At 45.1% G+C, this 13,990-nt stretch overlaps 1 protein-coding gene across 5 annotated transcripts in view; it reads left to right on the plus strand.

Annotated features, from left to right (window-relative positions):
* LOC148473161 (transcription elongation factor A protein 3-like) overlaps positions 1-13,990 on the plus strand; it is an 87,274-nt gene that overhangs the window by 25,581 nt on the left and 47,703 nt on the right. For all 5 annotated transcript variants that reach the window (XM_088459971.1, XM_088459973.1, XM_088459972.1 and 2 more), the window contains one exon: positions 445-510. In XM_088459971.1, coding sequence (XP_088316097.1) covers positions 445-510 — 66 coding nt within the window. The remainder of the gene's footprint in view (positions 1-444; positions 511-13,990) is intronic.

A 13,990-nucleotide genomic window follows, 5' to 3' on the forward strand; every position in this document is an offset into this window, starting at 1 on the left:
TGCATTGTGTTCACTCACCTTCTAGCAATTGTGGAGAAATACGGTAGCAGTATGGCCATCTTTGGTTGGGATTGGGAGAATCGAAAGTTTGTGCTTAGTACACTAGTAATTGGTTTTTGCATCCACTGGGAAGATGCCGCCCGCAATGCAGTGTTTGGTTGTTAGTTTGCATTGTTTGGCTGCACTGTTTAGGGGCCGTCCTTTCTTGCCACCATACAATCTTTTAAAAATAAATTTCTTTAAATAAATAGCTGACATTTTTAATTCTATTTACTGTCTCCATGTGTTTACTTCTTAGATAAGTTTGATTATGTATAATAAGCACACACCCAGGAAACACTTCAGCCATTACTAGGTTTATCCGCATTGTCAGATGTCTTCTTTGTATTTATATGCCTTCTCGATGAGATACAGGCTTATTACTAATTCTATTTTGTCATGCAGTGACTGTCCTGAAGTTTCTCATTCTCTGATCCAGCAACCTGCTACTAAGGACCCAAAACTGAAACGGTAAGGCATACACAGTGTGCAATAAGAATGTACTGTGCACCCTTTCCAATATTACACATGACCAAAGATGTACATTTACAATTAATGACAACTGTTCCAGGTACATACATATAGATATAACCACACCCCATACTTCTGATCACATTTTAACATAAAACACAATAGTTCAGCAAAAACAATGGAATGTCCAGTAACACACAGATACCCCTGTACATTCTGGATGTTATTTGGGCATAATATAGACAGTATGTAGTTATGTGACTGGCGGCCACAAGGTGACCGGTGGTCATAATCCCAGCTAGGGATTCATGACAGGCGTCGAGATACCAACGCCTATCATAATTCCCGACGCCGGAATCCAGGATGACACGGCCCGAATGAGGTAAATCCGGGGCGCCCATCCTCTTAGCCGCGGGGAGGGTGGGTTAGGTTTAGGGCACCCCGGGGGGACTTAGGGTCAGGCACCCCCAGGGGAGGTTTAGGGTTAGGCTAGGGGAAGGGGGGGTTAGGGTTAGGTGCCACTAGGGAGAGGTTAGGGTTAGGCACACCCCTTGCAGGGTTAGGCTTAGGGTGCGGGGAGGGGGGGTTAGGTTTAGGCACCCCTGGGGGGAGGTTAGGGTTAGGCACTAGGGGGGTTAGGGTTAGGCATCCCTAACTTGATCTAACAGGCATTTTATCTGGCACTGTATGCCCTGTAAATCGGATACTTGAAATGAGGATTCCAGACAGGCAGGTATTTTTGGTAAAGCAGTGGCTTTTTAATAGCAGCAAACACTGCACCTTAGCATATGTGAGTTCAGGCCTGCACACATACAGGCACATAACATGAAATAAACAGACAAACATAAAAGTCTCAGCACTCCTTGTGCTAATCAGTCAGCAGTGGCTTGCAGCCACAATTTGGGAATGCCCTCCCAGCACAACCCTTGAACCCTGGCACTACAACACTGTGTCTCTACTTCCTGGCTGCTACTCAGGATCAGGGCAATGAGCATCAGGTACATGAGAGTTTTAAACCCTTCCTGTGCTCCAGTGATTATTCCAGCTGGGTCTGTGTAAATGTGAAACCCTGGAATTCCATACCTACACTGCTGGTGCAGAACACACAGGTTTCACTCCAGCCTTCCTCGGAAGAAGCTGATTCCACCAAACAATCCCTCTCACCACAGCCCAGTTTAAGTAAATTATGTAAAGGGGATTATTTGTTCCTTAGGCTATACAGTTGGCATTATAGTGACTGATACACAATACAGAAAGCATTCTAGTGACTTACAAACAATGCAGAGAGCATTTAAGTGAACGCTGTACAATACAAAGATCATTTTAAATCTACATAAAAAGATTTAATGCATAAATCATTTAATGGCAACACTTCTAAAGGAGGACTCTAACTGGTTTTTCCCAGTATATCCACATTGATATGCTGTTGATACGTGTGTGATATTTGGTGGTGGTATACAGAGTTAAATAGCAACACCAGCAGAATTGCAGATACACCAAACAGTCCAGGTGCTTAAAGTGTCAGGTTTATTGGTCTATACAAATATAAAGAAACAAAGATGCGCTAGTCCCAATAATCACCAAATGTGTGAAATACATGAAGAGGTAAAGGTAAACAAATATATATGCTACTTATCTTGAACTTATATGGTCTCTGTTATACTTCATTGGTAAATATGGTATTTGAAGTAAAGATGTGTGAAGTACCATTTTTACTGGTTTTGGTTCTAATTCGTCGTCTGGTTTTGGTTTTGCAGAACGTCGTGTACAAAAAAAGCTAAAATCACATAAATTTGAGCCTTTTTTTGTTCCTAGAGTATTATTAACCTCAATAACATTAATTTCCAGTCATTTCCACTCAATCTTACCACCTCACAGCTCACAATATTATTCACCAACATAGGCCAAAGACTGACTGGCTAAGCAACTGTGCAGCGGCACAAACACACGGCAGTTATTTCTGTTTAAAAATGTTTTGCAAATTAGTAATGTATTAGCAATAACCATTCGAACCAACTCACAAGTACTTTCAATAGAAGACAATCCAGAAATGTATTAAGAATTGTGTGTGGAATATCATTGCTCTAAAGTAGTAGTAGTTAACAAACAGCAAGGAAAAAAAACCCTTATCCATGTGTAAAGTAGCAACAGCAGACGTGGATACCCCTACACAAGTGCACATGCACCCAGCCAGGGGTGTATTTATAATGGGTGCAGGGTGTGCGGTGCACATGGGCCCCTGGGTCCCAGGGGGCCCACACCTCACACCCTGCACCCATTCTTTCTAATACTTACCTCTACGAACTCCCATGTCGGCTGGAGAGGTGCTACACAAAACACCTGGAAAATGGCCACCGCGGGCAGTTTCCCAGCATTCTGCGCATGCGCAGTAGGAAAATTGCCAGGAAAATGTCTGCCGCGTCCTGCACATGCCCAGAGTCTACTGAACCTGTCACTGCGCCGCGGCCTCCGGTGAGAGAGGAGGGGGCCCCAGACGGAGAGTGAACATGGGCCCCCTCCTCTCTTAATACGCCCCTGCACCCAGCACATGCCTATTCTCGGTGTCCAATCTGTACCTCCCTCCTGGGGCCCTGGGCCACTGATGACTGGCACTCTGTGCCCATGGAAAGCCCAGATCAATCAGCATTTTTGTTGAGCAGTTCCCCAAAATCTCCCCAACCATAAAAACTGCATTGCATACCTGTGGGTCAGATACAGTGCAGGTTATAGTGCGTGTTGGATACAGTGGCAGTCGGATACAGTGCAGGTTATAGTGCGTGTTGGATACAGTGCCGGTAGGATACAGTGCAGGTTGGGTACAGTGCAGGTCAAATACAGTATCGGTCAGATACAGTGCAGGTTGGATAGACCAATGGTGCACTAACTGTGACAGAGGGTGCCAGCATTGTTCTCTCTGCCAGGGGTGCCGGTGGTGTTAGCCGTGCCAGGGTGACAGCGGTGTCCTCAGTGTGGGACTGCTGGCGGTGTCGGCAGTGCGGGAGTGGCGGTAGTGTTCTCAGTGCGTGGGTGTCAGCAGTGCAGTAGTGCCAGCGGTGTCCTAAGTGTGGGGGTGCCGGCAGTGTGGGGGTGCCGGCGGTGTTCTCAGTGCTGGGGTGCCAGCGGTGTCTGCAGTGTGGGGGTGGCGGCGGTGTCCTCACTGCAGGAGGGCTGGCGGTGTTGGCAGTGCAAGAGTGCCAGTAGTGTTCTCAGTGTGGGGGTGCTAGCAGTGTTGGCAGTGTAGGAATGCCGGCAGAGTTCTCAGTGTAAGGGTGCCAGCGCTGTGCACAGTATGGGAGTGGCAGTGGTGTTGGCAGTGCAGGGGTCCTCAGTATGGGGGCGCCGGCGGGGTCGGCAGTGCTGGGGTGCTGGCAGTTTCGGCACTGCAGGTGTGTCGACAGTGCAAGCAGCGGTGTCCTCATTGCGGTGGGGGGCCGCCATCTTGCATGCGTCTTCCCCATTGAAGTCTATGGGGAAGCGCTAAGTGGCTGAGAACCGTGACAGATGGCTCTCTCAGCCAATCAGTGTTCAGCCCATTGATTTCAATGGGACTTTTGAAATTGGCACCCGAGCCAATACCGCGAGATCTGACTGCAGGATTTTGAGGTTTTGACTTGGATAGGGATCCAAGGCAGACAGTGAGATCCGAGCTGCGGGTCGGATCGCCTCGGATACCAGAAGGTCGAAGTGGCTTGGATTTCAAGGAATCCGAACCGCTCATCTCTAATTTGAAGGAATGATTTTTGTAGTATATATAAAAAGATACATATGGAAAAACATTGTGTGATATGCATTACATCACAAGATAAAATTGGAGGATTACCAGATGTCTATTGACAGGAAGGCCTGTAGATATTAAATATTGAGGTTCCAGAACTTCTGACTGGGTCCACATGCTGCAAGACTTTGGCAATAGTTACTCTGCAGTCAATAATAGCATTCCTGTTACCTGCTTCCAACGCATTTCGAGAAGGACTCTCTTTGTCAAGGCAGTGTCTATTGAAGTGTAGTAGTAGTAGTTACTGGGGAATCGGTATGAATAACCGCTGGACCCCTTGCCGGCGGTTCAAATCCCGACAGCGCGTGGCTGAAAGAGGAAGAAATCCCGATCGTCTCTACGTAAGTATTGACTAACCTAATCTACCCCCTAACCCTAACCCTCCTTTAGGGTGTCTAACCCTAACTTTCCCCCCCAGAGCCTAACCTTAATCCTCCCTCTAAGTGCCGAAACCTAACCCCCCTTCCCTGCTGCCTAAACCTAAGTCCCACGGGGGGTGCCTAACCCTCCCTCCCCCTAGCCTAACCCTAATCTGCCGGGGGGGGGGGAGTGCTGTGATGTTATTGCATTGGATATGCCTAATGTTTGTAGACACTTCCTAACTTGCATGTGAAAGCCTAGATCTTCAGTGACGGTCCCTAGGACCATGAGGAATGCTGGGAAGTGGGTGTAGTCTGGTGTACAGTATGTATATAGATTGCAAATGACAGGTGCCTAACCCTAAGTCCCCCCGGGGAGCCCTAAACCTAACCCTCCCCCCCGCGGCTCTAAGCTGCATCGCCCGGCATCCGCTCGATCGGGATGCCGGGTGCCGGTCTTCCGACGTTGGTCAACGTGGAACATACTGAGCACCATCCAGTATGTTGGTAGTGGAGCACGTATATGCAGGATACGAGTATATACAAGTCAATATGCAGAATAATGTAGCAGCAGGGTCTCTGAAGCTACAGTAAGTAGAACGTGTATATGTCCCACTGTGGCACACAAACACAATGAAAGAGGTGCTACGCATGCGCAAAAGACCAAACAGTGGCCATCTTGGTTAGGTAGAATGCTACAGCTAAGAAGCATTAATGGAGGCATTGCATACTACACTCTATGGCCCTGATTCAGAGCCGGACGCTCTGACCAGACCGCTCGCTCTGAATCAGGGCCCACCTCCATTAAAATGGAGCGTCCTCCTGGACGCTCATATAGCTGTGGGTCACCACCCACAGCATATACGTGCGTCCAACAAGATGGTCGCGATGGTCTTGACCATCGCGACCATCGGACTTGCGAGTGAAACCCTGTGGTCGGGTTTCTCAACCGCAAGGCCAGGAGTGATTTTGGCTCTATCAGAGCCAAAATCACTCCCACTGACATCACTAGTGATGTCAGTGGGGCCGGCTTCAGATGGTAGGCGTTCCCATAGGAACGCCTCCGTCTGGCAGGCACGCCCCCGGAACGCCCACCAAAGGGGGCGTGCTGTCAATCAACATCGACAGCACGCCCCCTTTGGTGCGAGACCCGGAGCGATGGAAAGTCCTTCGCTCGCCGGGTCTCGCGCATGCGCACGACGGAGCTCTCTCCGTCGTGCGCATGTGCAGTGGGGAACATCAACCCACTTGTGAGCGTACTGCCGCTTGCGAGTGGGTCTGAATGACCCCCTATGTTTCAAAATATGCCACCTAGGACCTGATGAATGCAGTTGGCTGATGTTTTAAGTACTGCACATGTGTCACGGTTTTTAATGCATATAGATGCAGAATGGTGCATGGATTCCAGTGGGCATTCCTGGAAGGTGTTACCAAGGGTGCACAAGTCTGCGCTAAAGTGCACCCTCTTGGATTAACGTGCAGACAAACACATTGATTCCTCATTTACGCAGAATCTATGGGTTACCACGCGTTACACAAGGATTTACAGTGCAGGAAATATACAGAATAATTTAATAGCTACGGCGTGGAACCCCGCAATGTCAGGGGAGCTGGAGGTGCATGTGCACCAGGTGCCGGATTAGAGGCCCATAGCCCCTGCATCTGACAGCGCCGCTGCACCCGCCAGGAAGCGTCATTTGCCGGAAGCCTGCTGGTAAGGTTTTATTACCAGCGGGTGCCAGGCTCCTTCCATGCAGCGCAGCGGTAGCCGGAGGCTGGAGTTCTCTCCTGAACTCCAGCTTCTGGCTCCCCCCATGGGCACTATGTAAGAGACGTCATGACGTCTCCTATGGCTATTAGGTGCATTATTTACAGCATCATCAGTGACTGAGAGACGGGGAAGGAAGAGATGGGGCCACAGAAAACAGTAAGTGGCAGGATTGAAAGAAATCAGTGTCAGGGAGCCAGCCAGAAGTGGATTAAGAGAGGAATGGGCAGTCTCTGTGGAGGCCCCCTTCCTCTCTAGTAGGTGGTGTTGATTAGTAGATGATGGCAGTCTGCCAGTGTGTACTGCGCATGTGTAGGTCTCCGAAAACATGTCGCCCGTGATTTTTCGCAATGATTTTTCTAATGCACATGTGATTTGTGCAGCTCCACCACTGCCAAAACGAGACTCCAGAGATGTATTAAACATTGGTGCAAGGTGAGCACATCCTGCACTCATTATAGATACGCCACTGGAACAGACCAATAATAGTCTATAGCTGGCCCCAATCAGCACTGGGTCCCTGATGTAAAATAAGTAAATAAAACAGAATAAAAGTTTTTTCAATTCTTGTAGTGGCAGTTATGAATACCCCAATATCACTAAACAGAAATAATTGCTTTCCAGACTTTCATTGTGGTTCCAAAGCAAAAAAATTTTTTATTGCAACAAAAAGTAAATTAGACGCTTTGATCTATCACAATTAGCGCAAAGACAATTAAATACAACAGGTACAGTCAATACATATGCAAGCGCTCTGAATCCAAATTCCCGGCATCAAACGTGAAGCCTCCGTCATAAGAAAGAAAGAAGATGACTGACTACAGGACTAAGGGCCTGATTCAGAGCCGCTCGTAAGCGGCCGCTCGTTCATTCCGAGCGATGTTTGCCCAACTGCGCATGCGTACGGATCGTAATACGCATGCGCAAACCAGTCAGTGCGGCCGAAATTCATTTGTTCGCTAAATAGCGAATGCCTGCTATTTTGAGTGACAGGAGGAGGCGTATGTGGATGGTAACAGGGGAAGGTGCTTGAAAACGGGGAGTGGAGATCCAAACGCAGGCGTGCTTAAAGGTCAAAACGGGCGTTTTAAGGGTGTGCATAATTAATACAGCAGCGTCATTGACCACGTCACTGGGTTATTTTATAGTCAGAACTGCTGGCAAGATTGCGGTAGAAAAAACCAACCACAAGAATATCGAGCAGTTCATACGCTGGTCGATGTACTCGATTAATCTAATAAATAGCGGACATGACGTAGGATGCGAGCAGCCAGGGGGCGTAGTTTTCCAAAAAACGACCGCATGTTTTGTTCGCTCGTTCAGACCTAGAGGCGTGAACAGACCGCAAAGAGCGAACGGTTCATTTGAATAGCCACTCCTTTTTTCTGAACGAGCGAGCGCTAATAGCGTCCGGCTCTGAATGAGGTCCTAAGAGCGCTTGAATATATAGTGCGTCTCCAACCTTAACAGAGATTATAATATAATAAACAGCTTTGATATATACAATTGAAATCCTTATGCCCTTATATAATTTTTGCATACGTGGTGCATATTTACATCTCACCATCCATTATACAGCTAGCGCGGACCTGGACCTCTATAATATATATGTATGTATGTATATATATATATATATATATATATGTGTGTGTGTATGTACAGTATATATGTATATATAATATATATATATATGGAAAACAAAAGGTGAGAACAAGCGCCTATATAGTGTAGTATTATATGAAATATACAGCACACTCTATTTATAATTGGCATGCGTACCGTAATGACCCAGAGCAACAGGCAATAATTATGAGTCCTTATTCGGGCTTCACCAAAGTAGTCCTCTTATATTCCCCAAACGTAGCTTGTTACATCCTCCAAATATGGGATTTAAGGGGAAAGAGGACACTTCTCATAGTGTAGTAAGTTTAAAAAATTTTAATCAAAAATACACACAACACACAAAGAAATAAAGAATTACATTAATAAAGATTCAAATAGGCTTATCTGATAGTAGCTGGTTTCAGAGTTAGGAATACATCCACAGTCCTCAACGTGTTTCGTCCTTATTGCAAATGTAGCTGGACTTCTTCAGGAGGATTCACACACATTAGTCTAAAATACTGTCTTATATACCCTTAGATACACTTACTAGTGTCTACTATAGGTGTTTCCGTTTTTTCCGGTGATTGCCTCCATTTTGTAGGTTATCTCGCATGCGCGGGATTGATATCACACTTGCGATTTTCCAGGAGATGTATACCTCCATGCGTGAGTCACGGCGCCATCTTATGTTTCCCCGCGCATGCGCGAAACACTCTAACATCTCGTGGGTCTCTAAGATAAATGAAGCACCACGCGTGACTCGCGGTGCCATTTTGTGTTTCCCGCGCATGCGCGGTAAACACTACGCCGGAGACCTGCTCTTTTAATGCAGTATAAGAAGTTGTTATGAGCGATGCTGTTACAATCACCTATAACAAATTTTGTCCTTGAGTTATGGCTGATTTTCATATTAGGCTAAAACATTTATCACTTATTCCAAACAGTGATGAAGCTTGTACATTCAAAAAATGTCCCGCCTATAGTGGCCATTTTGTTGGAGTACCTTTTAACATTATAACAGCAATCGCCCTATAGTTTAAAACAAACAACACGAAGGTACAGCATTGGGCACCGTTTTTGCTCCCAGCTTCGCCAATCTCCATATGGGAAGCTGGGAGCGTAAATATATTTATGGAAACCCTCTTTTTAAAAAACAAATTATTCTGTATGCCAGGTACATAGACGATATTTTAATTATCTGGGATGGCACAGAAGCCGATTTTATGTCTTTTATGGAGTATATTAAAGTAAATGAATATAATTTATGTTTTACACATAAATTTAATGAACATGAAATCGAGTACCTGGATTTAATTTTAACCAGCGACAATTGTGGAATCAAGAGTCGTAACTACATAAAATCGGTTGACACCAACAGTTATGTACATTTTAAAAGTGGACACAAAAATAGTTGGAAAACGAATATACCATTCTCCCAATTTTGACGTTTACGAAGAAACTGTACATCGATGGAGACTTTTAAAGAACAAGCGGACATCTATTCCAACGGTTTTCGGGAAAGGGGATATCCAGAAGAAATTGTATGCCAAGCTACAGAAAGAGCGGCCAGTATCAAACGGGAAGATCTTTTGGTCTACAGACCTAGGACTACAACCAAAAACAACCCAATTTTTGTCACTCAATATAATAGCAAAGAAAAAGAAATACGAAAAATATTTATTAAACATTGGAATATACTAAAAACTGATCAAATCCTTGGAAAAGTACTCCCGGACAAACCATTACTGGCTTTTAGGAAAGCAAAAAATCTAAAAAATTCTCTTGCTCCCAGCAATCTAAAAACAATAGAAACCAAACCCCCACAATGGATTAGGCAAACAAAGGTTTTTTTTAAATGCAATAATTGTAATATCTGTAAGTTTGTGAATACCAATAACAGCCACTTCTCCAATCATGATAACACATCTTCTTTTAAAATCAAGAGTTAGATGAATTGCATGAGCAACTGGGTTATATATGTAATTGAATGTCCTTGTCATTTGAAATATGTAGGCAAGACAAAAAGAAATGTGAAATTGAGAATCCAAGAACATATACGAGGAATAAGAAATAGGGTTGACAACCACTCCGTCCCCAAACATTTTTGCAAATATCACAATGCAGACCCCACTGGTTTAAAGTATAAAGCTATAGAATGTGTCTCACTGGGGGATAGGGGCGGAGATAGGGAAAAGAAGTTGTCACAGCGTGAAATGTATTGGATCTATACTCTGAACACAATGGCCCCATTTGGTCTGAATGAGACATATGAGATTGCACCATTTTTATAAATCTTATTTTTGCACATCTGTAATACTAAGTGATATTTATAACTCTATTTTTTATGATGCTCGCATTACATGCGTTTTAATGTAAATGCACTGATCTGTTTTGCACTTTTAATGTATCCTCCTTTTTATACATCCTCATTTTAGTCTATTTATATTTATTTTTTAACTCCTTCTTGCTGCTAGTGTTTTTAAAAAAATATGCTGCTATATATGTATTATGGTCAATGTATTTATGCCAATGTGTGTTTTAAACTATAGGGCGATTGCTGTTATAATGTTAAAAGGTACTCCAACAAAATGGCCACTATAGGCGGGACATTTTTTGAATGTACAAGCTTCATCACTGTTTGGAATAAGTGATAAATGTTTTAGCCTAATATGAAAATCAGCCATAACTCAAGGACAAAATTTGTTATAGGTGATTGTAACAGCATCGCTCATAACAACTTCTTATACTGCATTAAAAGAGCAGGTCTCCGGCGTAGTGTTTACCGCGCATGCGCGGGAAACACAAAATGGCACCGCGAGTCACGCGTGGTGCTTCATTTATCTTAGAGACCCACGAGATGTTAGAGTGTTTCGCGCATGCGTGGGGAAACATAAGATGGCGCCGCAACTCACGCATGGAGGTATACATCTCCTGGAAAATCGCGAGTATGATATCAATCCCGCGCATGCGCGATAACCTACAAAATGGCGGCAATCACCGGAAAAAACGGAAACACCTGTAGTAGACACTAGTAAGTGTATCTAAGGGTATATAAGACAGTATTTTAGACTAATGTGTGTGAATCCTCCCGAAGAAGTCCAGCTACATTTGCAATAAGGATGAAACGCGTTGAGGACTGTGGATGTATTCCTAACTCTGAAACCAGCTACTATCAGATAAGCCTATTTGAATCTTTATTAATGTAATTCTTCATTTCTTTGTGTGTTGTGTGTATTTTTGATTAAAAATTTTTAAACTTTCTACACTATGAGAAGTGTCCTCTTTCCCCTTAAATCCCATATTTGGAGGATGTAACAAGCTACGTTTGGGGAATATAAGAGGACTACTTTGGTGAAGCCCAAATAAGGACTCATAATTATTGCCTGTTGCTCTGGGTCATTACGGTACGCATGCCAATTATAAATAGAGTGTGCTGTATATTTCATATTATACTACACTATATAGGCGCTTATTCTCACCTTTTGTTTTCCATAAACCTTCCTGGATCACACAACAATTGATTCTCCTGGAGAACATACAGCAGCCACCACAAAAAAATGGGACTATAGTGGACTATATTATCCATATCTACAGAGACTAACTGCATATACTCAGAAACTAATGGGATTGAGCGCTGTCTCAGTATCTCACCATATTGTATATATATATATTTATATATATCTGTATATGTGTGTGTGTGTATGTACAGTATATATGTATATATATATATATCTAATCAGGCGGCACTCTGTCCAAATAACCAACGCTACACAGGAATGTGAAAGTATCACCGACGTTTCGGAGCTATTTATTGCCCCATCATCAAGGCCTAAAGATATGCATACAATTAATGAATTCCATGGTGTCCGGTGTCCGGGAGCGGGTCGCACTGTAATGACGCCCGGCTACCTGACCATCGAGCTATCGCATACAACCTACGCGTCAGTTCTGGGAGGTGGGGAACCACCCACAGTCTGCGTCCCTGTTGCCCGGGCGACGTGCAGCTCCGGACCTAGACAGTTATAAATAAATAAATAAACAATGACAAAGACACAAATAAGGGGGAACACAAAAAAGTAAACAACATAATAACCAAGCCACAAGCTGAGAGCACATAATAAACTAATAAGCAGGGAAACATATATGCAGAAATTATTAATTATGCCAGAGTACATGTATACTATATTTCATAGTACCCAGTAGTACCTCATAATATCTCAAACATCAAGTGTGTGAACAACTACAAATGTACAACATACTAAAAAGATTAGTCATAGAAGCTTACAAAGTGTTACCTAATGTTTGAGAAAATATTCTGAAAAAAACATTTGTAAGCTGACAGTTTAGAAAGACCATCTAAACTACACACCAATGTTACAAAAAATTACTTCAGATCATTACACAAAATCCTAAAAATAAGGGCAAAAACAATCTAAGATACACAATTTTTCATAGCAGATGACATGATTGTGATGGGTGATATGTGTATATGGCCTTGTTGGGTGCTGCTGATTGCTACTGGTGGGCGGCGGCGGGGCTAGCCAAATTGATGATGGATCACCAACAGGGAGGAACAGGGGCGGATCTAGACTCTTGCTTTAGGGGGGGCAGTGTGTGTGTATATGTAGTGGTGGCAAGGATGTGCTTGCCACCACATCGGCGATCCGTCCATCATCATGGATGCCAATGGGGGCCCAGGGAGTGAGGTACATGTCGCCTGGGTCCTCAGACTCCTCATTAATCCGGTTTTAGTCACCTGTAGGAGGAGGACCTTGTGTGTCATATGAGGACCGGGCTAGACCAAGTAGAGCCCAGGGCGAAAATTCCGTTTGGTGCCCCACTTAAAAGGACTAAAAAATCAATACTGTATTTGTGTGTACTAAATAATAACTCACCTTACCTATATGGTGGTTTCTCGGCAATGGGGAACCTCTGAAGAAATTGATCCTCCCTGGGCAGACAATGTCCTCAATCAGTAGTCACTATTCACGTTGAAGATCACATGGTCCGGAAGATGCTTGGTTGTGTAGGAATATAACCAATGTCATTATCGTACAACAGAAGTTCAACCAGAAATGTGCCCCCTGTGCCTCCTGCCCCGTGTTCCCCCCAGCTTCCACCCATCTATGTCCCCTCCAGTCCCCTGGCATTCCAGCCACCAGTCCTCTGTGTACCCTCCAACCCCCCATCATTCCAGCCTCCAGACATTTGTCATTCTAGCCTTCAACCCTTTTCCCCTCCAGCCACCTGTCATTTCAGCCTCCTGTCCCCTCCAGCCCCTCATCATTCCAGCCATTCAGCCCTCGGTGTCCCCTCCAGGCTTCTGTCCCCTCCAGCCCCTCATCATTCTAGCCTTCAGCCATCTGTGTCCAGTCCTGCCACCTGTCATTCCAGCTTCCTGTCCCCTACAGCCACTCATCATTCAAGCCTTCAGCCCTCTGTGTCCCCTCCAACCACCTGTCATTCCAGCCTCCTGTCCCCTCATCATTCAAGCCTTCAGTCCTCTGTGTCCCCTCCAGCCCCCTGTCATTCATCTTTTAGCCTTCTGTGTCCCCTCCAGCCACCTGTCATTCCAGCCTCCAGCCCATGTCCCTTCCAGCCCTACAACATCCAGCCTCCTGTCTCCCCTTCAGGCCCCTGTCATCCTGTCTCCCCTCAAAGGCCCCTGTCATTCCAGGCTCCAGCCCTGAGTAACCTCAACAACCAACCAGCTCCACTGCCCCCTCCAACTTACCTTCATTTCGGCAGCTGGACTGCTCCTTTTTCTTTGAGTTCGGCGTCCTGCTGCTCCAACCATGGCCGCCAGTTTAGTGTGCGCTGCCTGCTCCTCAGGCTCTTCCTCCTGACAGCACAAAGTTGTCTCTGCAGAGAGCCATCTGGATCAAGGAGGCATGGCCTAATCGCGGGTCCGTGGCCACGCCCCCTTATGGGGAAAAACTTTTTTATTCTTTTGTTTTATGGGGGCGATCTCCC

Source organism: Taudactylus pleione, unplaced genomic scaffold (assembly GCF_031769625.1).
Source record: "Taudactylus pleione unplaced genomic scaffold, aTauple2 ptg000959l, whole genome shotgun sequence".
Lineage (NCBI taxonomy): Eukaryota > Metazoa > Chordata > Amphibia > Anura > Myobatrachidae > Taudactylus > Taudactylus pleione.